The sequence below is a fragment of the Trachurus japonicus genome, chromosome 24 (genome assembly GCF_045865225.1).
Source record: "Trachurus japonicus isolate A0001 chromosome 24, Traja_1.0".
NCBI classification, from domain to species: domain Eukaryota; kingdom Metazoa; phylum Chordata; class Actinopteri; order Carangiformes; family Carangidae; genus Trachurus; species Trachurus japonicus.
Genome location: NC_140930.1, coordinates 7,970,490 through 7,997,129, shown reverse-complemented (window position 1 = coordinate 7,997,129; position 26,640 = coordinate 7,970,490). Strand labels below are relative to the sequence as shown.

The 26,640-nt window shown below is 42.7% G+C and overlaps 1 protein-coding gene across 1 annotated transcript in view; it reads left to right on the top strand.

Annotated features, from left to right (window-relative positions):
* The first annotated feature begins 3,310 nt into the window (after positions 1 to 3,310).
* The window catches only part of man1a1 (mannosidase, alpha, class 1A, member 1), a 161,680-nt gene continuing 138,350 nt past the window's right edge, over positions 3,311 to 26,640 (top strand). Inside the window, exon 1 of the mRNA XM_085770344.1 lies at positions 3,311 to 4,050. Within this exon, the coding sequence (XP_085626470.1) occupies positions 3,532 to 4,050 (519 nt within the window). The 5' untranslated portion in view covers positions 3,311 to 3,531. The remainder of the gene's footprint in view (positions 4,051 to 26,640) is intronic.

Genomic DNA, 26,640 nt, shown 5'->3' with positions numbered 1-26,640 from the left:
GGTTAGATGAGTGATTTCCAGTCCAGGGCTCACTGTCACGTGATAAATAAAAAGGTCTTGTGAGATGACAGATGGGAAAGCAGAGAAAAAAAGGCCATGTTAAACAAATTTGTGATGATATTTTGGGGTTGTTTCTGTTTAATAATTAGATCCTACTGTACATAAAGCATGTGTGTGTTTAGAGTCAGAGTCTCCCCTTACTGAGTTACAGCATTAAATAACAGGCTATGGTATGATTGTGGAGCATTATAATGTGATAGTGATGCTGACCTTTGACCTTTTGGATAGAAAACATCATCATTCTGTCATTTCATCCTCATTGACAGTTGTGTTGAATTGTGTCTTAATCAGTGTAGGAATTGTGATTTATGTCTGCGAAGGTTTTCAGTCATCCAGGTCATCTTATTCTTGTGGAGTTGTAGTAAAAGGCAACTGGACTTCTTCTCTTCTTTGAAGAAGTTTCACCCCTCGTCCAAGAGGCTTCTTCAGTTCTGAGACTAATGCAAGAAACCCAGGTATTTAAACCCAGAGTGGGTGGTCGGGGTCCAATGTTTGGTTTCTGGTGAAACCAGAGTCACATGACCAGACACCTGAGACTTGAGTCACATGACCACACCCCCAGTCTGGGGGGTGTGGTCATGGAAATGTGCCTCCAGGTGTGTATGAGGTTTAAACTTCCTGGGGAGAGCTCCCAAGACAGCATTGTAGGTGGCAGATAGATTGTGTCTTAGGCCACCACCTCTGTTTAGAGAAGGTTTCTTTCACTCCTCTCTCAAACCGTCTAAAAAACATTGGAGTCCAATGTCCTTGTTTGCCATCTATGTCATCTATGTCCACTTACAGGAACCTTCTCTAAACAGAGGTGGTGGCCTAAGACAGAAACCAAACATAGGACCACCCACTCTGGGTCTAAATACCTGGGTTTCTTGCATTAGTCTCAGAACTGAAGAAGCCTCTTGGATGAGGGGTCAAACGTCTTCAAAGAAGAGAAGAAGTCCAGTTGCTTTTTTACTACAAGTGTCATAAGAATTGTGATTTACTGCAAAAAATGAATTTGTTTGTCTCATCACGGTGACATTTGACCTTCATCCACTCAGTTACAATCAGTTCATCCTCGAGCTCAAGTGAATGTTTGTGACAAATTCCCTCAGGACGCTCCTTGTATATTACATTCAAATGAATGACACCCAGATCACCCTGACCTTTACCTTTGACCTTTGCTCACAGAAATACAATCGGGCAGATGAAGGAGATGAGAGGCTTGGGTCAACTTGAAGAAATAACAAACGTAAAAACATCTCTCCCTCTTCAGTTTTGGGTTCTTGGGTTTGTGATGGTCAGAGTGTGGTGGTGGCCATCTCGTTCTGAAGGACCTGCCCTGTAAAGGTTCACATTTCCTCCGAGATGTCGATAGGTTTTCCCTATTTTGATGGCGTCCACGTATTTTCATTTGAATTGTCCCTTTATTCTGCAGATGTGATGTGCAATCCAAGAGTGGGGAGAGGATTACACCAACCTCTCTCAGGACTCGGTGCCTGGAGGCTCAGTGAAGCCGGTGTCTGCTGCAGCAGCACCTGAAAGTAAATGCTGTGCTGCCGACATTTCAGTCCCAAACTCGCTCCATCCTCACTTCAAAGTTTGTGGATTTGCATGAAAATACTTAAACTAAAACACGCTCCTCGTTCCTGTCCCCTGCTGCAGGAGAGGAGGCCTAACAATGCTGGTCATTCTTGACCCTGCCAAAGCGAGTAATGTGACATCCATCACAAATGGCCCTTAAATCAGTCTGAGCACAGTGCAGGCAGACGTCAGGTTAAGAGGTTTTTCCCTCCATCTGTCTTCTCCTTTCAATTTGTGATCAAAAACTGAATCCCGTCTGTGACAGTAGTGTTGATCCCCAAGCTGAAAACATTCCTTCATCTTGGCGAAGATGAACAACCTCATCATTTCATCAGCTGAGCTGGTGGCGATACAGAAATGGAGCTCAGTGCTTTTTGCTGACTCTATACACTTTGTGCTGACAACTGGACAACTGTATTGTCCTCTAAACAATAAGTAATAAGCATTTCAGTGAGACAATGGACACCTCCTACCTGTTTTTGTACAAGACACAGATCACATTCACATTCAACACAGAGAGTTTCCTGTAAGACTCATGTATTCTTTATGTGCAGGAAATTTTTTTTATAATATGTCAGTGTATGCATCAAATATGGCTTTTACATCTGAAGTCATTTTATTGTAATTTTGTGTCAGTAGCTAAGATAAACATTAGATTCATTTTTGAACCGTAAAGGGGATGTGGAAGTTTGTAGCACAGTGGGCAAACAAAAAGGGGGGGATGTGAGATATTGGGATTTTCTCAAAAGAAAAAAACAAAAACATAATTGACAAGGAAAAAATAAAGTTATCCAATCTGTCAATGTGTATGTTGAATGAACAGAGTTGTAAGACATGAACTAATACATATAAATGGAGAAAGGAAGGAGTTCCACCACACACAATGTGGTCACTCAAATATTGATTTATTGTTTAAAAAACAAGCTACGCGTTTCGCCCAGTGGGCTTCATCAGGCTTCATACTCGCTACCCTCTTTATCTCTTCCTTTGTAACCCCTACCGGTCAAGGCAGATGACCATCCATCCTGAATGTGGTTTTGCTCGAGGTTTCTTTTGAATGTAGGTTTTTCCTGCTAACTGCCATGTTTGCTTGCTCTTGGTGGAACCTGTTGAGTCTCTGTAAACACTATTGTGAAGACAGCGTCAAGACCTGCTTGAGATAACTTTTGTTGTTACAGTAATTGGCACTATATAGCCTACATAAAACTGACTTGACTTACAGTAATGAGTTAATTTTATATATTTGGATATATGTTAATGTTATAGATAGATAGATAGATAGATAGATAGATAGATAGATAGATAGATAGATAGATAGATAGATAGATAGATAGATAGATAGACTTTATTGATCCCAATGCAATAGGGTCAGTTTATTCTTGTTTTTTTTTTTTATGTAATGGAGTTAAATGACCAGATTTTTTAAAAATATAATCATATTATACTTTTAAAAACTAACTTTGTCCAGAATCAGTGAGGCAACGGTGTGTGCTGCTTAACAGTTCTTGGGAAATAAGCCACTCATCGTTGCTGTCAACGGCTTTTATACCCAGGTGGTGGGAGGCCACGCCCACCACGTCCCAACCACTCACAGGGCAGAAAGTGATTAGCTCATCGCTGCTGTCCGTCTCGCCCCCTCCGCCGTGGCTTCCTGTGTGAGCGGTTGTTGGACTCACTCGGTCTGTCTGCAGCAGAGAGTCTCCGGTATGGACAGGCGCCTTACTCCTCAACTTTTCACGGGAGATTTTACCACTGTTATTCTACGTTTCACATCGTTCGCATCAGCTGGATATGGATCTCTGAACGGAATAAACCGAGACTGAGTCCGACGCGAGTGAATTCGACTGTTGAAATTCATTTTTTTTTTTCTTTTCTTGGTTCGAGTTGTTGAAGGAAGAAGAGGGGTAAAAAATGCCACTTCCAACTCTTCTGCCTTTTACCGCGACTCCGAATAGGAAGTCTGCCAGCCCGACCTCTTTCAGGTTGACAGAAAAATTCATATTGTTATTAGTGTTCAGCGCTTTTATAACGCTATGTTTCGGGGCCATTTTCTTCTTACCGGACTCGTCCAAGCTGCTTAGCGGAGTTTTCTTTCATTCCTCCGCGGTGGAGACCAACACCCGCACCGGTCCGGACAGCAGCGACTCTGGTTCGGCTGGAAACGACGAGAGGGTCCTGGCCAAGATCAGGAAAGACCACGAAAAAGCTCTGTTAGAGGCCAAGGATACTCTACAGAAACGACCAGACGAGATTAAACAAGACATTCTCATTGAGAAGGAGAAAGTTGTAAAGGAGAGTAACGTTATTCTGGGTCCAGGTGGGAAGGATGTCAATAATTTACCTTTCGTTGAGTACCACCGGCCGCCCGGGGCGACAGGGCACGAGCCCGTGGACCCCGAGACCCGCGAGAGACGGGCTCGAGTCAAGGAGGTAAGGAGGATCTGTTGAGCTCGCGCACTGTTCCGTTATAAGTGGGGGAAACGTCACTCCAAACCCCGCGAAAAATCCGACACATTTTAATATTTCTTTGTCATATGTCAGTTTTTATACACTACATAACATGTTTTAGCACCTATAATGAACAATGTATATCCCCTCTACAATTCGGCTTTCATATAAAACACAAACGAGCTCTAAAAGTGAACAAAATCACAACTTTATTGCGAAATGCTCGATTGTGAAACTCCTCAGCGATGTCGCTTACGTTACATCGCGCGGGGATGAAGCAATGAGTGTAGCCTACTGTAACAACAAAGTATTCAACTTGTCATCTGGTTGAATTAAAGGTGACACTTAAAGCCGAAAGTGCCAGAACAATCCGTAGTGTCCGGCTTAATCATCTGTCGCCATGTTGTCTTGTCATATCGACGTGTAGCCTACCTGTCAGCGAAGTTGACACGTTGAATTGTGGGATTTCTAAACGGACTTCGGCGTGACGTCTCCCCCCCTCTCTCCCCTTTTTAACACGTAATTTAACAGCAGACAGGTCCTGAGTGGGGGCGGTGGGGAAAAGGGGGAAAGAATGCAGCCAGGATCCGTCGCCCCCCCTCCGGGCTGATCTACCTGTCTTTCAAGTCTCCCGTGTCGGGACAATACGGGGCTGGCGTGAAGCCAGGCAGGATCAGTGAAACCATGAAGTGGGAACACTATAAGGATCGTAGATGTGGAGGGGAAAACGCACTTGCACAGCTCTTAATATGATGTATGTTCACAGTGTGTGCTCCACAATTTGAAGATGGGGTATTTTATTGCCTCATCTGATAGCCTGGCTTATGATTTCCCCATTGCAATGTTTAATTTATGATATAAATATTACTAATTGAAGTAATTTAGCCTTATGCATGCATATAGAAAGTGTGACAGTGCCCCTGTACATCCAGTATATCTTCTCTGCCCCCTGATGTCCTCTCGTTGCACACCGGCGAGAGCAGAAGCGTTATAGCCCCTGCAGCAGGGTGAAAAACACCAACAGGTAGCATGTCTGTCTGATATTATTGTGTTATGTCACTGCGCAGTGTGTATATGTGTGTGTGTGTGTGTGGTAGGGGAAACAAGTGGAAAGCCCAGTGGTGGAGTCTCAGAGGTGGTTTCAGGTGGCTGCTGATGCTGTGCAGTCAGCCTGCTGCCTTCTGCTGTGCTGCCATGATCCCTGCTCTGCAACTGTGTGTGCGTAATGCAAAATAATACGCACACTGAAAACTCTGACTGCATCGAGGTGGATGTGACAGGGGTATCTTAAGTGTTATTTTGGAGGGGGGGGGGCTTTCATACACAAGGGAGGGACTTTGGAGAGCGTTTCTCAGAGGATCTGCTCATGGAGTGATTTTCATTTTCCATTTACTCATTCAGGTGTTAAACTGGTAGTTTCACTTTAGCAGATTAGAGGTTGGTTTCCTGATTGAGCACACGTGTCTGGTGTATAGACACTCAGGTGGGCTGATATCGGCCGTTCATTGAAAATCATTTGAAATTCAGATATGTTTGGGTGGCTTGTGGCACAGAGCTCATAAGAAGAAGGTCAGATGATATGACTTCCCTGAGCAGCCTCAGAGCTATGGTCAATATTGACGAAATGAAATAACACAATGATTGACACAATGAAGTGAATACTCCCGTGTGGGTTATGGATCCTTTCCCAGAAGATGTGAGAAAATAATGGGAAACACTAATAATTCATTACCAGAGAAAAGAAATGCAACTTTTAAGGCCCTAAAAGACAAGATTGAACTTAAACAAAATACTCCACAATATCCAATATGCAATGTTTTTTTTTAATCAATATATCACTCAGGGGCCTTGTTGACACATGTTTATGTATTTAGTATCATATGCACACTGTTAGAAATGCAGATGGAGGGATGTTTGTGACTTTAAGATGACATCACGTGCCACTAAAAGGTTAAGGAACCCTGCCGTGGTGCTGTCAACCGCATGGACCTCCTCATGTCAGCTGGAGGCCATACTGCTCACAAATTACGGTTTACCAATAATGTTGAAAGATTGTCATCATGTAGACACATGTTTAATGTATTCATGATGACATTGGCAGCAGTGGGACATGATCCAAAACACAACCCATGAAAGAAATGTAGTGTTTCATCCTAGAGAGAACTGAACTAACTTGTAGCGTATTGCCACATTGAGAATGAGAATAAGGAAAGCAATAAGACACTGCATGCCTCCAAGGCTTTCGCTTTGCTGAGTACCAAAGTTTAAGGTGGAATGAAACGGCTAAATGTCTGTCATTCTGACATTTTTTGGCTTTTTACATTTAGAGTTTCTTTTTTCTGAATATATAGCCCACATTATGAATTTAAAGCACCCATCAGGGAGTCTCTAAATCCCTAGTTCCCTCCCTCCAGCTGTGTGTTTATGTCTTCAGACAAGAACAACAGTGGCAGCAGTAAAGTCAACATATTACATTGGTCTCATTGAGGGAAAACAACTGCCAACTCTTCTGAATACTTCCAGTGTTTGTTAAGGCAGTTATTAAGCACCGTAGAAACTCACATTTTTTAATGCTGTGGGCTATTTTTTATAAAGTGACCAAATATCAAGTTCATTTAATTGTGTGAAAAAAGGGGGAGCACTTGTACCAAGGGCTTTAGAGAGTTTTTTTTTCTCACTAGGGGCTCTGATGTTGCTTTTTTTGAGGATTTTAATAGCTCCATCAGGATCACTGAAACTCTGGCTCAGGCCACTTTACGCATACCCACTGTTTCTTTTTAAGGTTTCTGCTATCATCAGCTGGTGATCTGATTTTGACTTCTGTACTAAACCCTGCAGTGCTTTAAACGGTGCTTTCTGCAACACCCGCTCATTTCCTGTCAGCATCAAAATTTGGCGACCAAAGTCAGACAAAAACAACCGTAAAATAATCAAATGTGTTTCATTTTTATACAAGGGTTATTACAGGTAAGTTTAGACGGCAGCACTAGCTGATTCAGACCGATCATGTGCCTTTTATTTAATTTCTTGTTGTAGTCCTGTCGTAATCGGCATCACAGATTAACCACAAACCTGCAAAGCTCTTTAGACTCGTAAATAGACAAATCATAATCTTAGAATAAACTCTCTCTGTGTTGCAGAATTGGGCCATGACAGTGCAGTATTTTCTGACAGGAAAACAAGTGCAAAAGTCTGCCAAAACCTTGGAGCCTAATGAAGCAACTAATGAACACATTGTAAACGTTTGGGAGGAAGTGTAATGATTTGAAAAACACAAAGAAAGACACGACTCGACATGACACGGGTCGTGTCAGACAGACTGCACATATGGTGGAGTCAGTCTACATACATTCATTAACTGAAATAACTTCTTGTAATGCTCCATAAACAGCTCTACACCAGAGTGGATTGTCATGATGTTATTCACTTGTTAAGGATAGACAGTATTTTGTAGATCAAAGGTAGGAAAACATGGCACAGTCATCTCGGCTTGTCTTAACCATGCTTAAATAAATATCTTCTTAAACAGATCCAACCATCATCCTGTGTTGGCACAGTTGTCATAAAGCCTTTAAAGCAGAAGTAAGCGATCCGGTCGTTTTGGCTAATGCTGCGTTCCAGGCAGGCTTTTGAAACTGTAAATTACAGCTTCATGTCACAACTTACGATTTTGTAGCGTTCCAGGCAACCCACTCGTGTTTTTCCGACCTGTTTTACCTGTGAAAGTCACTATAACGGCCACTCGTAACTTCCGACCCGTGAACTCGTACCAGATCGAACTGGTATGACTTCACAGGTCGGAAAAACACGAGTTACGGGCTGCCTTGAACGCACCATAACAGTCCTCGTCCCTACGTCACCACATTCACGCGCATCCCTTGGCTGCACACACAGCCCTGCATGCCGTTCTCTCTCCTCATTGGATAAAAACTGTAGGATACGATAAATGTTTTCTCCTCGGCTCAGAGCAGAGCAGAGGGACTGACAGACCCGTGTTTCGGTCCAAACACTCTATGTAAGTGATTGCTGTCGGAAGATATAACTATTTAAGACTTATATTAACACAAATATATCACTTACTTCTGCTTTAAGTAAACGCAGTGTCTGTCTGCTGTATCAACAGATCACTCATACTTAAATATTCAATATATAGTATGACCTTTGCTCTGGTTATAAAGAATCTAGATAACCAAGAGGAACAAAAACAAAAAAAAACATACCGTAGATGACCAAATAATCGCCCGCGTGCAAATACGCGCCTGTGCTCTAATAGCCGCCGGGGTCCGACCTCATTTGGCAAAATAAACGCCGGTTCAATTAAACGCCCGGGCGATTAAGTGTTTACCATAGTCTTGCACAGAAAACAAAAGTTTTTTTTTAACAGCGCTTCACCGGCTCTCACCTCTTCTGTCAGTCAGCCCCTCCTCTCGCTCTCTCTCTCTCTCTCTCTCTCTCTCTCTCTCGCATGCAGGCGCGCGCACACACACATACACACACACACACACACAGACACACAAACACAGGCGCGCTAGACTGAGGGATATAGGGATATAGATAAATGCGCTAATGTACAGTGTTGAAATTACCGCGATCGACCCCCCCTTCCGCTATCATTCATAACACTGCTCTGATCAGCTCCCTGTGTCGCGGTTACACAGACAAACTGTCTTTGTATTTATTGTCTGATGTCAATAAAGATGCGTCGGGGGGAAAAAGTAGTTTTGTTCCAGTGGTGCTATGGTGAGCTCCTTGTTCTTTGCATGATGGTCTGGTGCTGCTCATTGCAAAAATAAATTGTAGCCTGTTGCAAATACGCGCCTGGTTCTTATAAACGCCTGGGGTCCAAGTCGATTTAGCATATTAAACGCCCGGGCTAATAAATGGTCATCTACGGTAGTTGTGTCTTCAACAAACCTGATAGGTAAGCTAAATATTGACCCAGCTGCCTCATGTGATCAGATATGACAATTGTCAGCGCTTTTATTTGGCTATAATAATATTCCTTGGTCCCAGCTATTGATTTAAATCTTGCTGTTGTGAGTCTAAGTGAGCAGACGAAGTGAAGTGGATGAAACCTGCAGATTTGTTCTGCTTTGATACCTGCAATTGATTAAGAGCTAGCAAATAAACACACCGCCCAGGTGCTCAGCTGACACTTCAGTCCAGGGAAGACCTAAGGATCCTGTGTTGGATAAATGCTACCGTTATCACTACATTATCAGTAGGGGTTGACAGCTCAATCATCCAAATATAGATACTATCAAAACCATATTGATTCTAGTGCTATAGGATCGTCTGCAAAAACAGAAAATTGCTTTCAGTTGGGATCGCAGCGTTCATTTGCAACTAACCTGCCGACTATTTTCTTGATTTAATTGATGAATTGCTTTGTCTTTGAAATGTTGAAATATAGAGAAATACTCCTGTAATATGTAAATGTCCCCAATCTGAACGACGGTGGACTCAAATGGATTCAGCTCTTGTAGGATTTTCATTTCTTTTCTTGCTTTTGGGCCTCAGTATTTCTCATAATCTTTGTACCAATCAAATTTGACTTTATTCTTGCAGCATTAGTTATACAAGAAGTCATAATAGTAGCATTGAAAGAAGTCACAGTTTGGACATCTAGTAGTCATAGTATCTTAGTGCTGCTGTGATTGGTTGATTTCCATCTCAAAGCCTTCTAGTACATTGTAGTGAAAGTTTTGTTCTTAGAAGCGTTTTGCCTTTTTCTGCTCCTGGACTAAAAATAGCAGCTGGTTAACTTGTGTACTGTATAATGATGAAAGGACAAATTCTGAGATCATTTGCAGTCATAAGTGACATGACAAAACAAATTAATCACAGTATGTGTTCTTCAGATATTTTAAGCCACAGTCAGGCGTAGTTGCACCTGACAGCTTGAGGTTTTAAGGCTCTTACCCAACCCCTCTCTGTAAATCTTATCTTTTTAATTTTTCAGCACCGGCTTCAGTAAAAGCCGATATCTGTGTTGACTAAACACAGCCATGCAAACACACTCTTACATGCTCCCCCTGACCCGATGGCCTGCTTTTTATTTAGCCCATGGGCTTCTTAAGCTATTTGAAGATAAAGTTGTGTGATGCAGGCTTCTGCACCATCTGACTCCGCGGTTATCCAGGGATCTGGCCCTTGCGCTGCGCTGCGGTCTCAGTGGGTGAGCGTTATGTTTGTGATGGGCAGAGGACAGGCAGCTGGGGGTTGCGGGTTGGGGGGGTTGCTGCTCCGTAAAGGATAAACGGCTTGTTGTTAGTGACCGCCACAATCCTACAATCAGCTAAATCTGTTTGTCTGTTCGAAAAATCAAAGGCTCCCTGGAGAACCCCTCCTCCCCGCCGCCTGCACACTGGGCTTTTTGCTCGCTCTCGGAGAGGCTTTGGAGGCAAGAGCGGCGGGGGGTAATAATGAAACACCTCGGCTGATAAACAGAGGGAAAATCAAGGTGGATGGGGCAGACGCTGGATGCTAGAACACCTGTGTTATTTGACACAGAAAACTACTTTCCATTTGGCAGCGACACGTTTCCGAGCAGCTGGAGCGGAGGACATTTTAAGGATTTCATTTCGGCTCTGGAATATATTGAAATTGTGAGTGGTTTTTGAGCGAGACGGCGGGTGTCTCTGTTCCAGATTGAGACCCGGTTTAATGATATTCTCATTTAACTGACGCCTAAAGCGGAAAACGAGAGTAGGAAGGAAACTGAACCTACATATGAAGAGAAGGAGAGAGCACGTGGATGTAAATGAAAGAGAAACTGAACTTTATTGAGTTCTTACATCTCATTTTTCGGTGTAATTCTGTGGTTTTGCACTGTAAGTGAGGAATTACCCCGGAAAATACTGGAGTGTGTGAACAATGACTATAGCAGAGATGAACATGCCACAGTATATATGTCAAATGTGAGGTTGGTGACCTTCATACTCACATTTCCTGCGTGAACAGGTTTATCTGCAAGAGTGTGAACATCAGTTTCACTGAGGCAACCGCACCGTTTATCTCATGAGGGGAAGAACACGTTGTTATCTCGGTCCGGCTCGGCTCTGGAGAGGAGCGAAAGTTCATATCACAACCACAGTTATTACTGAAACCTATCCCTCCACATGCTTCATTGTCTGATAATTGTGATGCGCTTCATCGTGAAATTGACAGAAGAGACTCTCTGTTCCCGGCATACCCCCCCCTCCACCCCCCACCCAGTCTGAAGGACACTCAGTTCACTTACTGTACTGAAAGGAAACATTGTGGGAACTACTAACCTCATGAAATGTATCAGGCAGATGCCATCACTGCACATGAAATATAGATTATCTCTTGTCTATATCATTATAAAGTTCAGTGTTTTTGCAGGCGGTTGCATCATTGCATCAGAGTTTTTTTGAGTGCGGCCTCAACCCTGCTCTCCAAGTTACCTCTGATTTTTGAAGTGTAAATTGGGGGTAAATGGGGTGCAAGTAATGGCTGACATCTTCAATGTAGATACTGGAGATAATGTGTCCTGACTGTGGCTGATAGACCGGTTGTTTCTGACTTTATTGGTTTTGATAAAAGCATGAAAATCTACAATTACACAGATAGTCTATAGAACAAATCGCCTTGTTGTTTACAACTACTGCCAGTAGAAAGCCATCACATAATTCGAATGAGAACAATAGTAACATACGAGAGTTTAGCTAGGCTATATCATGATTTCACGCCACTATCGCCGTTTACACCGTGTGCATGAGCAAAGCAGTTTTGTGTTTATATGTGTGGTATTTATTCAGTTTTGGGGGGAGTCACGGTGTCTAAAGCATCAGTGGTAGCTAACAGGGACAGCTAACGCCAGTAGCTAAGCTAACGGCAGTAGCAAAGCTAACATCAGAATGTCAACTGTTTAAACCCTCCCGTTGTCGGACACAACATGAAACTACTCCAGTTAGCTCAATCATGTTGTAACTAAGATATCCGCAGGAAAAAATATCTTTTCATGGACCGTTTATTGAGTCACTGAGTTATTTAAGTTAACGGTTAGCCCTGCCAATTTACGATATCCACGACTAATTACAAAGACGTGTACACAAATAGTTTATCCAATCATTGGTTTTATAGACTTTACACACATCAGATTAGTCTAAACGGTGATATAGTGACGTGAAAAATGAGCTACAGTAGGCTATATAAAGCAAAACTCTTGTCCGTCACTTGTAACTAAGATATCCACTGGAAAATATATTTGTTTATACTGGGGACACCCTGGATCTCCTGACACTCCCTCAAGGACCTCCAGCCTGGAGTCACACCAGGCTCTGCTGCTGAAGCCCTGTATCTGTGGCAGCATCATTGTAATATAATAATAATAATAATAATAATAATAATGATAATAATAGACTTGTTGCTAATTAATAAACACACACTCACCTTTTTCTGCAACCTCTGCTGTCCTGTCTGACTCATCATCCCACTCCTGGTCTGTGTGTGTGTGTGTAAGTGTGTGTAGGCTATGTATGATGAGGTGGTGCTCAGTGTTGTTTAAATATGCAGATGAGATGCTAATGAGCGTTTGACTAGCCATAAGGACGGTTTGTTTGCAGAGCGCACTCCTTTCAGCTCACTATCTTAAAAGGACAATCGCTTAACATCCTGTCAGCTCGTCACCTCTGTCAGCACCTCTTCCTCTTTGAAATGCATGTGCATGCAGAGAGCCAACCGAGCCACGGCTTGCACACACACACACACACACACACACACACACACACACACACACACACACACACACACACACACACACACACACACACACACACACACACACACACACACACACACACACACACACACACACTCCTGCAGGCCTTGCTGTTCAGAGAACTGTGGATTAGAGACTGGTGGTTTTGAAAAGGTTTCTCCCGCCCATCCAAAGCCGACCGTCGAGGAAAGATGAAACACCAGTTTTCTCTTTCTCTCTCTTCACGTCTCTACATGCCTCTCTATTCTACCCTCTTCTCCTCTTCTCTCCTTCCTCTCTTCCTCCTCATCCACTCTTCATTGTCCCCCTGCTTCTCCTCCTCCTCCTCCTCTGCTTCTCTGGCTTCAGGATTCAGTCCAGTAGTTTTTTTTTTTTTTCCAGTTTGTTTGTTTTACCCCACTCTCTCCCAATCCCAACACAATTGTTTTTCCCCGTTGTGTGTGCATGTGTATGTCTAGGTTTGTCGTGTGTGTGTGTGTTTCACCAGAAAACTCCACCAACCTTTTAGAGCTTGAAATAAAAATCTCAGTTCTGCCTCTTTCTCGGACTAACTTGGCAGCCTGGAAGTCCTATTTCTGTCTCGACCGTTTGGACTAATTGCCTCTGGTTCCCTGGTCCTACTTCTTTTCTTAGAGTGGAGTCCAGACATGTGTGTGTATGTGTGTGTGTGTGTGTGTGTGTGTGTGTGTCAGATAGAGTTACTGCTGGCCCCTCCAGGTGCTCTCTTTAATTGTCTAATGGCTATAATAGCTGTGGCTCCACTAGCAGGGCTGCTGCTGTGTATGTACATTAATGTGCCCGTGTGCTCCGATGTGGACAGAGAACTGCCAACAACGGAGGCCTCGTTCATTTCCAGCGCTCGTGTTGGTAAAGAGACAGAGTAGTCATCAATCAGCTGAGCTTATGTGCAACCGTTTATGTCATTTATCTGAACTGAAGCGCAGTCAGAGTGGAAATACCTGTCTGGCTGGAATTCACTATGTTAATGAGCAAAAGGCTGGTGTGTGTGTGTGTGTGAATGGAACTGAAAGCAGGAGGTTATTTCAGGGAAATTAATTTGCAAATGATTTAATGATATACAATAGTAAAACTGAGTCTCTCTTCAAGCAGAAGTACTTAAGACTCATTAGTTCCAACTCCTCAGCTGACTTTTCTTGGTCTTATGCATTGGGAAAACTGAATATTAGTGAGGTTTGTGACGGCATGACTTTGGATTGATGAGTATTTTTCATTATTCTCACACTGTAGAGACCAGACATGATTGATTATTTGGAAGAAAAAAAATTGACTAGATTCATTAGTAATGAGAAGCTGGTTTGCTTTGAAGCTGGAACCAGAGAACATTGTTTCCCCCTCCAGCTGCAACTTAGTATTTCATGTTATTGTAAACTGAATCGGACTGTGAGTGGGATATTAAAAAAAAAAAAAAAACTATTTGAAGATGTCACACAGGACTTTGGGAAATTGTAAAGTGGAAAAAATTTATTGGGGAATTTATAAACCATTATGCGAGTTATCAAAAACGGTTGAAGCAGCGAGTGTAAATTCTCATGGATGAAATTAGGAACTGGAAATTACCCACAGATCTGAGGCGAGTGTAATATATGAGGATGTCCAACGTCTACCCCTGTGAAGACAAATCATGCCGTACCTCTAGGCCAAGGCCAGGGCGCAAGCAGCAAGGAGTATAAGACCCGAGTAATGAATATTGTAATGGTGTTATAAAGCCATTGTAAATATATAGTCCTTGTGGAGCCTGCGAGGCTTCAGATATTTTAAATCCATATATTAATATAGATTGTTATAGCACGCCTCTCAGAAAGCCGGTGTGGATCGATCGGGGGCGGGCTTCAGTAGTTTACAGGAGGATGCAGGATGAGGATGAGGATGAGGATGAATGTACTCGCCCCAGGTCATCTGCTCGCTGCCTCCCGGCGCTGAGGTCTCTCCAGTAGGGAATATAGACTGCACAGTGACTGATGAGGTAGTTTTGCATGTATATGCACTCAAACTGTCAGTCCCTGTCTCCCATGCATTTGTGTCTATATGTGTGTGCCTTTTAGCCTTTGTGTAGTCCAGTCATCGCCAAGGGGCAAGCCCCAGCATCCCACACAGCACAGGCCTGCATGGGGAGATGATGGTATATTAGGCTTTATTGCTTATATACCGTATCCATCTCTGAGGTACATCTAGCGCGTTAGTGTTGCTACTGTATCAACTCTCCGAGCTCCAGTCCTGCTCATGCATAGTCATTGAGCATTAATTTTGGAAAAAGCTCAGAGCAAAATAAATTAGATGGATCGTTATTGCTATTACCCAGTATTTGTGCTTCAGGTCAAGGCACGAGCTCAGCTTCCAAGCTCGGACAGGAAACCGCACAAGTAGGACAGTATATATATATATATATACGCGTACAATACACCAGCTGAAATACACACATATTACACACATTACACACATCGCCTTCGGCATTACAGCCACGATTGTCATGGACATGAAAAGTCATGGAAAGTTAAACATGCTCTTCACACCAGCAGTGCCGTGCCGCTCCACTCTGCCTGCTCCATCGGCCTCTTTCGCTGCCAGCAATTCACTTTAAAATAGAAACCGTTGCCTGGTAAAAAAAAAATACAGCAGAGGATGTGAGGGGTTCAAATTTGAAGGATTTCTGCGGTAAATCAAATAAAGCCCTGATTTCCATCTATTTTCAATGCATTAGAAAAGTGACAAGAGGTGAAAGCCAGCATGGAGTTTGATGTTGAATAAATAGATTTCCACTAACACTAGTGTGATTGGAAATTCCAACAAATTGTTGATTGATCAACCAATTAATCTTTTTTCTTTCTTTTTTTGAGCATTAACACCAAACTTGTTGCTTTAAATGTCTAGATTTTCTTCATTTTTGCACCAAAACAACTCAAAATCTGGAAAAAAAATATCAAGACATGACCTGACATGACATGATCAATGACTGTGTTAAATAATCAGCAGATTCAGTGCCATAATAAGAATATATCTTATCAGCAAAGTAAGTTTGGAGCATGAATGCAGAGATTTTGCTCTTTTATATGTGAAACACTACTTTTGCAGGTATTTGGTGTTAGGAAGTTCTACTGTTGGTTCCACTGCAGTAATGTCAGCTCTGGGGCCGAGAGCTAGTTAAATGCAATTTGGCCCTGGGCTTAATTTTGGGTGTTGTGATGCATGAAGGTGCCAGGTGATGCAATTTTAAACAGTTAAGACTGAATGTTTTTTTAAGTGCTGCCAGGGTGCCACTGAGGTTAAATGACCATAATGTGTTGATGTGTTGATGTGTTGTGTGCGTTTATGAAGCTGGAGTTGTGTTGTGCCTGCAGAGGTTTTTGAAGACGGGCTTTCAGTTATCGGATGGAAATATAATCATCATCCAGTCATCTAACGTCGCAGCGCCTTTAACGTACACTCGACTGAGAAAGTATTAGTCCCTGAAATAGCCTTAGCAAAATGAAATGTCAGTAACAAGTCGTCAATAAACCCTTCAGGCCGACTGCACACATCATCTGAACCACTTCTGTCTAATGCTTCAGTCCACTTTTCCCCACTTACAGCTCTTTTTTTTCTTTTTTTTTTGAGCACGTAGCCCCAGCATCAACGAACAGGTGCACTTGACTATCGGCTGGTCCACCTTAACAAAATCTGAATTAGATTTTCAGGTTGGGCTAAAAGGGAAGACTGGTGCTGTTTGGTTTTACCATGTTTTTACACCCTGTGTTAAAAGGACAGTTCAACATTTTGGCAAATTGGCCCATTGCCATAATCTCTATAGTTTTAGCAGTAAAAGCTAATGGGATTTCTTGGTTTCCCTCATCAAACTAATCAAATACACAATCCAACAACTCCAAAACGCTCTGGTGGACAAGTTGTGACCTGCACATTCACCACGCTAACGTGCATCAGCGGTTTTGCATTAATTTGCCTCCGTTAAGATTAGCCTCCGTAGCGTAGCTCTGAGAAGCTCGCGGCTCTGCTCTGCCGTTCTAAAAATAACTTGCGTCGGTGCAAGCTATTTTTAGAACGGCGGAGCAGAGCCGCAACGAACCTACTCCTAAAACTACAGCGATTATGGCAATGGGTCAATTTGCCAAAATGTTGAACTTTCCCTTTAAGTATGCCATCTCTGCCATCTATCTATCTATCTATGGACCGGTTTAACAGGGTGTGGTCCGGCCCATGAGCTGAGATATGAGATATGAAATGTCAGTTTAATTATACCCACCTATAGTATGGTGGAGGAGGTGGTGGAGTTAGTAGAAGGACTGGATGCCAAGGCAGGAACAGTTTCATAAAGATACTTTTGTCTCGACTATAGAAGCCTTCTATTGTTGTCGGCAGAAACGACTACCCGTCCCTTCAATCTGTCTTTGACGTTTGAGTTGTATTACGCAAAGGCATGGATAATTATAAATGATCCTTCACATATCCTTCACTCTGAATACGAAGTGCTACCTTCAGGGAGCCGCTACAGAGCGAGGAGATATAAGCTCCCCTTTTGTTCAGTAAAAATTGCTCAATAAAAAAAACTCATAGGGCATTCTAGTCACTGTATTCTTCTATTTATATCCATTTACTTTTAGTTACTCAGTCTGACAACTAACTTTGTGGCTTTTATAGAAGATTTCATGTATTTTTACGAGTCAGAAGTTCTTCTCTTCTTTTAGACATGTTGGTTTTATCTTTTTTTTTATTTTACTGTCTCATCACTCCCTTGTCAGCACACATGGTACGGTATGAATGTATGCACCGTCTATCTGTAGCAGTACTTTTTCATTGAGCACGTAGCCCCAACATCAACAAACAGGTGGACATGCACTTGACTATCAGAGAGGCAGCTGGTCCGCCTTAACAAGATCTGAATTAGATTTTCAGGTCGGGCTAAAAGGGAAGACTGGTGGTGTTTGGTTTTACCGTGTTTTTACACCCTGTGTTAAAGGGACAGTTCAACATTTTGGCAAACTGACCCATTGCCAGTAAAGAAAAGCAACAGCTCCACAGCTCACCTTTAGCTGCAAATGTCAGCATGTACTGTATGTACAGGAGGTCTGTCTGGTAAAGAATACTATAGGTGGGTATAATTAATCTGACATTTATACACAATTAAAGGTTACGAACCTACTCCTAAAACTATAGTGATCCCTATTAATCTGACATTTATACACAATTAAAGGTTACGAACCTACTCCTAAAACTATAGTGATCCCTATAGTTTTAGGAGTAGGTTCGTAACCTTTAATTGTGTATAAATGTCAGATTAATTATACCCACCTATACTTTTCCACTCATACCAACGGCCGCAAGTATGATGAACAGAGGAGGAGGAGTCTTTACTGAATCCTATCAATACACCACAGGCTTTCACCTGCTGCAGGAAATGGACCTGGTTTTCTGCTCTGTGTGCGTGTGCTCGTCCACTTCCTACTGTGGGCAGTTGCTTATTGACACACTCTACAAATGTGACGGTGTTTTATTTGGTGTATGGAGGAGTTATGGGTTCTAGATGGTTAGCTGTCTGCCTGTTAGATTTCCACTCATGCTGTTCTGTCTTTTCGTCACCCACCTTCTGTCTCTCTTTTGTCTTTACGCACAAAAAATCACAGTAATTCATTAGATTTCTTCTGCTTTTCTTGTGCCTTTCATTCATTTTAAATCATCACTTAACTAGAAGGGCGCTGGGAGAGCACAGACCTCGGCCAAGGCCGCGGTGTCAGACAGTGTACACCAGAAAAACATCCAGAGTAAATGATCCATAACTGCCCCTATTTAATGGCTTCTTCCCCGGTCTCTCCACCAGATCCGGTGCAAATCAGCTCGCTGCCTTTCTGTGTAAACCTGACAAGTGAGCAGAACTTCTGTGAATGTGATCATATTATATAGTGAGGAGCCTCTTACCCTCCATTGTGCAGTTTTTTTTTTTTTTCTGTTGTCGCTGCTGCTGCTGCTGCTCGTCAATGTCAATGAAAACACTCTCACGCTTCCTCCATCTGTTTCACATTAAAGCGCTGCCAGCAGTTCAGAGGGCAGGATCCTCTGCCTCCACTGTAAGGTATTTATTGTGAAACACATGCAGGAAGTGAGCTTCATTAAGAGCCAGGCCTCCTTAAAGGCATAGTTCAACATTTTGGCAAATTGCCATAATCCCTATAGTTTTAGGAGGAGGTTCGTTACCTTTAATTGTCGGTGCAAGCTGTTTTTAGAACGGCAGAGCAGAGCCGCGAGCTGCTCAGAGCTACGCTACGGAGGCTAATGGGATTTCTTGGTTTCCCTCATCAAACTCATCAAATACACAATCCAACAACTCCAAAACGCTCTGGTGGACAAGTTGTGACCTGCACATTCACCACGCGATGAGATAATAACAGAACGTTACCAGCAAGAGTTGTTTTCGAGGCAAATACAGAGACTCCACCTCAAAAACACTATGGAAATAACATCGGACAAAGACGAATATTAATATGCCACACACCGTCCCCTATAGGTCCAGACGCACTGTGCATTGCTTTTTGGATCATTAGCAGTCTACAGTATAGGACTGCAGCATTATTAGCATTTGTTTTGCTTTCGACAGTGATGTATGCTGAGCAGAGCGGCCTTCTAGCCTCATGGGGCTTCGGGCGAACCCACACATGTAAAATCTATGGCGCTGGCGTTGCCATTAATGACCGCGCCTTGTGCATTCGTCGCAGCCGTTGGATTAGCGAGGCCAGGAGGTTGCAATTTGTCTTGTCTGGCTCGGAGATCGTTTATACACAACTAGCTCATTAGCATTCAGAGGTTATTGATTGCTTTCACAATAACTCCCCCCAATTTATGGCATAATACTAGGATGCCATCACACGTTCAGTTTTGCATTGCACAACAGGAAACTGGGAGAAGCTGTGATGTGGTTGACCTGTCAGTCAGAGGTGGTTTAGAGGGGTGTGGTGGCGTCTCTGTGGGTTTTTTGAGGTGTTAAAATGATGCAACATGTCAATCTACATGACAACAGGAAGAGAAAGGATGTTTTGGGTGCTTTTTCATCGGCAGAAATATTAATTCTCTGACTTCTTAAACTAAATGAACCATTGAAAAAGACGTTTGATGATCTGAACTTGAAAGCAGATCGCATGAAAAAATGATGTTCTGGAGATCCGTGGTTTTCTCAGGACGGTGACGAAATGTGCGTGTGAGTGTGACCGACATATTGCATTGAAAACGTGTCGTTAAAACTGGAGTAGGGCTCAGCCTGTGGTTCATCAGCCGCCTGATTTGACTGAAGTTAATCATGGGGAACAGTGATTAGTCAAATCATAGTAAAAGGGGAAAAAAAGATGCTGTGCGTCTGTATGTATGATCCCTGTGTTCAGTATACGTGGCCCATGTTAACAGGGTGTGGTCTGGCCCATGAGCTGAGATAACCTCAGTATGACAGTCAGTTTATTAAACCACCTATATTCCACTCATACAGCAACATGTCTATGGATATTCTCATTCATCCAGGTCATACATCAAGTATGTCAAACAGAGGAGTAGAAGGACTGGATGCCAAGGCAGTTTCATAAAGATAGTTTTGTCTCGAGCCTTCTATTGTTGTCGGCAGAAACGACTCCCCGTCCCTTCAATCTGTCTGACGCAAAGACATGGATAATTATAAATGATCCTTCACATATTCTTCACTCCAATCCAGAAGTGCTACCTTGAGGGAGACGCTACAGAATGAGGAGATGTAAGCTCTTGTTAGCTCTTTTAAAGGGGACATATTATGGAAATATAACTTTTTGAAGGCTCTTTAACATATATTTGGGTGTTTGTCTTGCCTTCCAGCCCCCAAAAGGTGAGAATTGACAAAAAAATCTGTAATGTGCAGGACTCCCGGTTGAAATCCATGTGGTTTTATGAGATGTCTTCCAGTGATGTAGCTAGGATTCAAATTTGCATAACCCCACCCCTACCTGGGACCGGTAGAAGGGGCGGGGCAAGCAGTGGTCATTTGCATTTAAAGGGACAGGCACTGAAACCAGCCGTTCTGAACAGGTCTGTTTTGAGAGGATGAAAAGAGCTGTGACGTTTGATCCTTGGGGGATTTTGACCGAAGCATGTCACAGATATGTCTTTAAGACACCTGGGAACTATTTTAATTTGTGGAAAAGGATCATAATATGTCACCTTTAAACAAACAAATTGCCCAGTAGAAAAACTCATAGGGTGCTGTAGTCACTGTTTCCTTCTACTTATATCTTTTAGTTACTCCTTCGTCTTACAACTAACTTTGTGGCTTTTATCTAGATAGTTTTTATTCATTTTTATCAAAAGTTCTTCTCTTATACGTATATATCCTATATAAAGCATTCTTTTACTGGGTAGACATGTTGGTTTTTATCTTTTTATTTCTTTCTTTTTTTTCTTTTACTGTGTCATCACTTCCTACGGCATGAATATATAGATCTTTATTTACAGACTCCAAGTCCAATGATAAAAAACAGACAACAGTCAATGTATGCACCGTCTTTGTCTGTAGCAGTACTTTGTGGCCCAAGACAAATTTCCCTCAGGGGACAATAAAGTTAATTTGATTGATTGATTAAAAATTCACTAATACACTTGGTCCAGGCCTGTTCAATAATGAATGGGAAGAATAACTGATATTTTTGTGTGTGTTTTTTTTTGTGATGCTGAGGGCTGAGGCAAACAACAAGTGTTTTTTTTTCCCTCTCTCCTTTTTACTGCAGTCGACTCAGTGAATACAAACAGCGCTGACGATCAATAGCTGGCGACAAAACGGCTCCAAATTTACAGGCCTGCTAACGACCGCATGTGAACGCATCACTCTGTTCGTCTGTCTTCTGTTTCAACAGCATTAACACACACAGACGTTTCGGTTTCAACACACACACACACACTTGTGTAAAATAGGAGAGAATACACCTCGAAGACGTTCCTGAATGGAAGTTTTCCTTCCGTGCAGCAGTAAGCGGGGGGATTGGAGCCAAATTTTCCGACCATTATTCGCACACATCTGCTGTTGGAGATGAGCTCATTGTGTGTCCTCAGCTGATCATATTACCCATTCAGGGTTGTGTTACATCACACTCCGGCTTTCCCCATTCATCCACTGTTTGTTTGAAGTTGACCCACCTGTAGACGTTTCTTGTCTGAAGGCGTAGCAGCGATGTACGGAGATGAGACGGACCACTCAGACCCTACCACCCCACCCTGTCAACAAGTTGCCTTTTTTTTTTTTTCCCTTGGCAAACACCAGCACAAAACAGAGCTGCTTTCAGATGCTTGAGCTGGTTTGGATTTGAAAGCCCTTCAGGCTGCGAGTCTCGAGAGGGGATATAGTATTTTGTGGCCGAGGCTTGTAGCTCAGTGATGGAGATAGGGGGTTGTGGTGCTGCTGGTGCTCTTGGATATTCAATATTAATGTGTCCCAAACACTGTGGGGGTTATGGCCGGCTGATTCTTTCTCTCTAATCCAATTCGGTCTAATACCCAGAGTCGTAGCCTGTCAATCACATACTCCATTTATTTTTCAATCTTCCCTTCCTTCCTTCCTTCCTTCCTTCCTTCTCCATCTTTTTATTTTCTCCCCACCCATGCGAAAGCTAGCGTTTTAGCATCGCAGGCTCTACCACCCTGCATACCGCATTAGCTAAGGGCCTGATAATCTCTCGGTTGGATGTGAAATTTAAAGGCCGTAAGCATTTGCTTATCAGAGTATTATAGCGGTGTTGAGGAGGTGAAGCGTCCTCACATCACATCCACACAGTTACTTTAAAGAAAAAAAGACTCTGAATTGAATAATTGAATGCACTTTTCATGTGGATGAATGAATGAATTTATATTTATTTATTTAAGTGTCATGCACCAATTAAGATGCCCAGGCTATAAGGGCTTACAAGACACATTTCATATTTAGACCACAAACAAAATCAGCAGAGCACAGATAAAACAAAAACCACATGGAATTCACATAAATAATGCACTTTTGTCTAGGCACTTTTTAAAAAAAATGAAAGTATAGTAAAGACTTATTTTCTGAAGAACCATTCTAACTTTACCTCACCATCAGCACATTTTGCATTTTCTGAAACAAAAACTGCCTGGCTTCGTCACATAACGGACAATGAAACACAAAAAGTACCTGGATACTAATCTCTGTCCTGTAGGGATGTATCAATCCGATCGTATATCGGACCAGATATCAACAGACGTCAACAGGTGCAGCATGCCGGTAGACAACAAACGAAACAAACACATTTTTACAAAGTTAGGAAAGTCATGTTTAAGTTGAAGTTTTAGGTGAGAGGTTCTCAATAAGAGTCGGTCAGGGTCGGGACAACGCATCCACGTAACCGTCGTCATCAACAAAGATGTCCGCCCGTGGTCAGAGCGTGCCGGCTGCAGCGACTGCCTGGAAGAGCCCCACTCTGCAAATTGTAAATAGCTCATCGCAGCAGGACAGCAGCTGTGAACAGTCACTTGAAGCAAAAGCCATCCCAGAGAGCTTTGTTTTGTTTACTCTTCCTCCCCACCCTGAGCATGATACATCAGGATTATTCACAGTCGGGGCCAGTAATTCACGGCCCGCTGCCGTTACGGTAACAGAGCGGCCGCGCTTCATCCGACGCTGTTAGTCGGTTGTTTCCTTTAACGGCGCTGAATGAGAGGCTGTTGTTGTTACAGTCTGTAAAATCACTTCAGATGTATTCCCCTCTGATGCAAAACATGTATTTACCAGCAGATTTTCTTAGCTGCATGTCACTCCTGTGATAAAATGAATCCACGTCTCAGCCGTTTTGAACTTTAAAGATTAGATCCAGTTCAGTGAAAAGGGGATCATTATTATTATTATTATTATTATTATTATTATTATTATTATTATTATTATTATTATTATTATTATGTCAATATATTAGGTACACCAGGATAAATCTAATGTGGTATAAAACACCAGCCTGCCGATAAACCCTCTGTTTTTATTCAGCCTGTTTGAGAGGATGTTGATTTATTGGATGGTCATTTCGGAGGCTGTAATTTGTGGCGCTGTTCGGCTGCACTGGGCTCTAGTAGGAGGTAGTTTCTCATATTTTATCCATCCCATTTATATGAATTAAAGCAGAACTATGCAGGATTTGGGCTGTAATTATTGTGGCTCAGAGTCACTGTGATGGTAGAGCGACCTGTTATGAAGTGAATGGGGTCTAGGCCAATGCGCTCACCCCCCCCACTGGCTGATAACCGCACTTGCAAGATCAGTCGTCCGTCTCGGTGTTACAAATCTCGTCAATGGATAGAAGTATCGCGAGAAACTGCCTCGCCTTACTACGAGATAAGAACGCATATGACGTCATGCATGTCACGAATCGTGATTGGTTTGAGTTCGGAAAGTCGGAGGAAACCATGGAAACGTTTGAAATGTTGAATGTTTGTACTGAGGAAGTTCAGCTTGTGGCTAACGGGGAGCTAATGCTAACACAGACACACACACCATGGGTCTTTTATAAGATAATGTAATACATCATGACACACACACACACATCTTCGCGTTTTGGAACCTTTATTCATGTGTGTGTATGTCTGTGTCTTTGTGTCTGTGTGTGGCCCTATTAGCGTTAGCTCTGTGCTAGCGTTAGTTCCGTGTTAGCATTAGCTCCGTTAGCTCCGTGTTAGCATTAGCTCGGTGTTAGCAGGGCTTAGCAAACAGCAGTAAACACAAGCACGTGTAGGGGGCGGAGGTGGTGGCGGCGAGTTTTTTTTTTTTTTTACGACAGTGACATGTGCCTACCAGAACTGTGGGGGAGCTCCGGAGAGGAAAAAAAAGAGAAACCAACGAAGGAGCGAGCTATTTCCGGCCGACTTGCAAAGTTCTGCTTTAAGGTTGACAAAATATTAGGAACCTGTCGGTGTAATGGAGACCAAAGATCACCATCAACACACCCAATAAAAAAAACAAAAAAACTTAAGCATTACAATTGTAATGGATTTATTGGCAAGGCAAGTTGTATTAAACTGCATTAGCTCTATCTGGTGTACCTTATTAAGCGGTAAGTGAATATATGCATCACAGCCATTTGACAAATAGGGTCAATTATTATTCTTAATATCATAACACACGGCTGTGATGTGGAAATGAGACGATGACTGGGCGCTTCGCTGCTTTTTCATTCATTCTCACACGAGCAGGCCCCTTTTTCCCTCTGCAGATGGATTTCTGTCCTGCTCATGAAGACACACTGTAAGAGAAATCGTGCGGTGACGTTGGCCGAGCCCAGAAGCCTCCGGACCTCTCTCTATTTCACCAGCTGGGCTGAGATCCAATGCATCTTCTTTAGCCAGATAAAACACTTTAAAACTCTTCCATTTGTAACTATTAGTGCAGTGGTGGGAGAAGGCCAGGCCAAATCCTTTACCCCCCCACTCTTTTTTTTTTTTGTGCAACAGATCAGTTCAGTCCTAATCTTTATTTTCCCAGAAGTGCAGAGGCAGCTTTGTGAGCCGGCTTTAAAAAAAAAAAAAAAAAGGAAGGACACTAGCAGCTTCTAGGGGCGAATTTCTGCTACAGTCAGCCGGAGAATTCATTGGGAATGTGGGTTCTGTGGGATCATTTGTCAAATTAAATCCAGATCCTGTTTGTTATCGGCGTGCTGCAGTCCATTAATGACACATTATCTCACAAACTCTGCACATCCCCAGCCTCTGCAGAGATACCTAAAAGGTCAAAGGGTGCAGGGAAGGCCAAACGTGCAATCTCCTTGAATATAAAGAAGCATCAACACATTGTTTTTCCCTCTGGTGGCACAAACATAGATCAGAGGTTATACAAGCTGTGACCAGTAGCACCCAGCGGCTCGTAAACACCCTACGGAGGTTTTTATTTTATTTTATTTGACCATTAAACTAAAGGCACCATTTAGAGAGGGCAACGTGAAGGCGCTGGGCTCAGCTGGAGGAGAATTAAACCTGTGGGGTGGAGTTTGAAGCACAACCAGTCTGCTAATAACTAGCAAATACTGTACACAATCCAGTTAAAGGGATAGTTCAACATTTTGGCAAATTGGAAAATGTTGCAAAATCCCTATAGTCATAGCAGGAGGTTTGTTACCTTTAATTGTCGGTGCAAGCTATTTTTAGAACGGTGGAGCAGAGCGGCGAGCTGCTCAGAGCTACGCTACGGAGGCTAATGGGATTTCTTGGTTTCCTTCATCAAACTCATGAAATACACAATCCAACAACTCCAAAACGCTCTGGTGGACAAGTTGTGTCAAGAGGTGGAGTGCACCTGAAGAGAAGAAGGGCAGGATGAAGCTCCAGCTACGTCGTCTCGCATGGAAACAAACTTTTTAAACAGTTTTACTCATGTAGCTGGGTAATATTTTGGCACGGTGGCGTAGTGTAATTGTGACAGCGGTGGATGAGTGCGCTGCTAAAAAAAAAAAAAAAGAGCAGAGAAAAGTGTAGCAACAAAAGATCCTCTGTGAAGGAGAAACACAGCAGTAATACCAAATGAACATTTTTATAATGCCAAAACAAAGAGCGAACAGCGAGTTATGGCCGTGCGGTCATTAAACTTGACATTCACTGAGATGCTGATGCACTCTGGCACCACGCACTCTCTTTGTGAGACATTTATATTGAGGTGACGCTGCATTTATAAGCAATCTTTTCTTTTTTTTTCTTGCTGCTGTTGTTGTTTCTTTCTCAGCGGTGATCGAGAAGTATCACTGTTTCAGCATTACTACATTTTACATTTTATTCCTGCGTTTTGCTGATCTCACACAAATTCCACCACAGTGCTGCAACGTTCAGGCTCT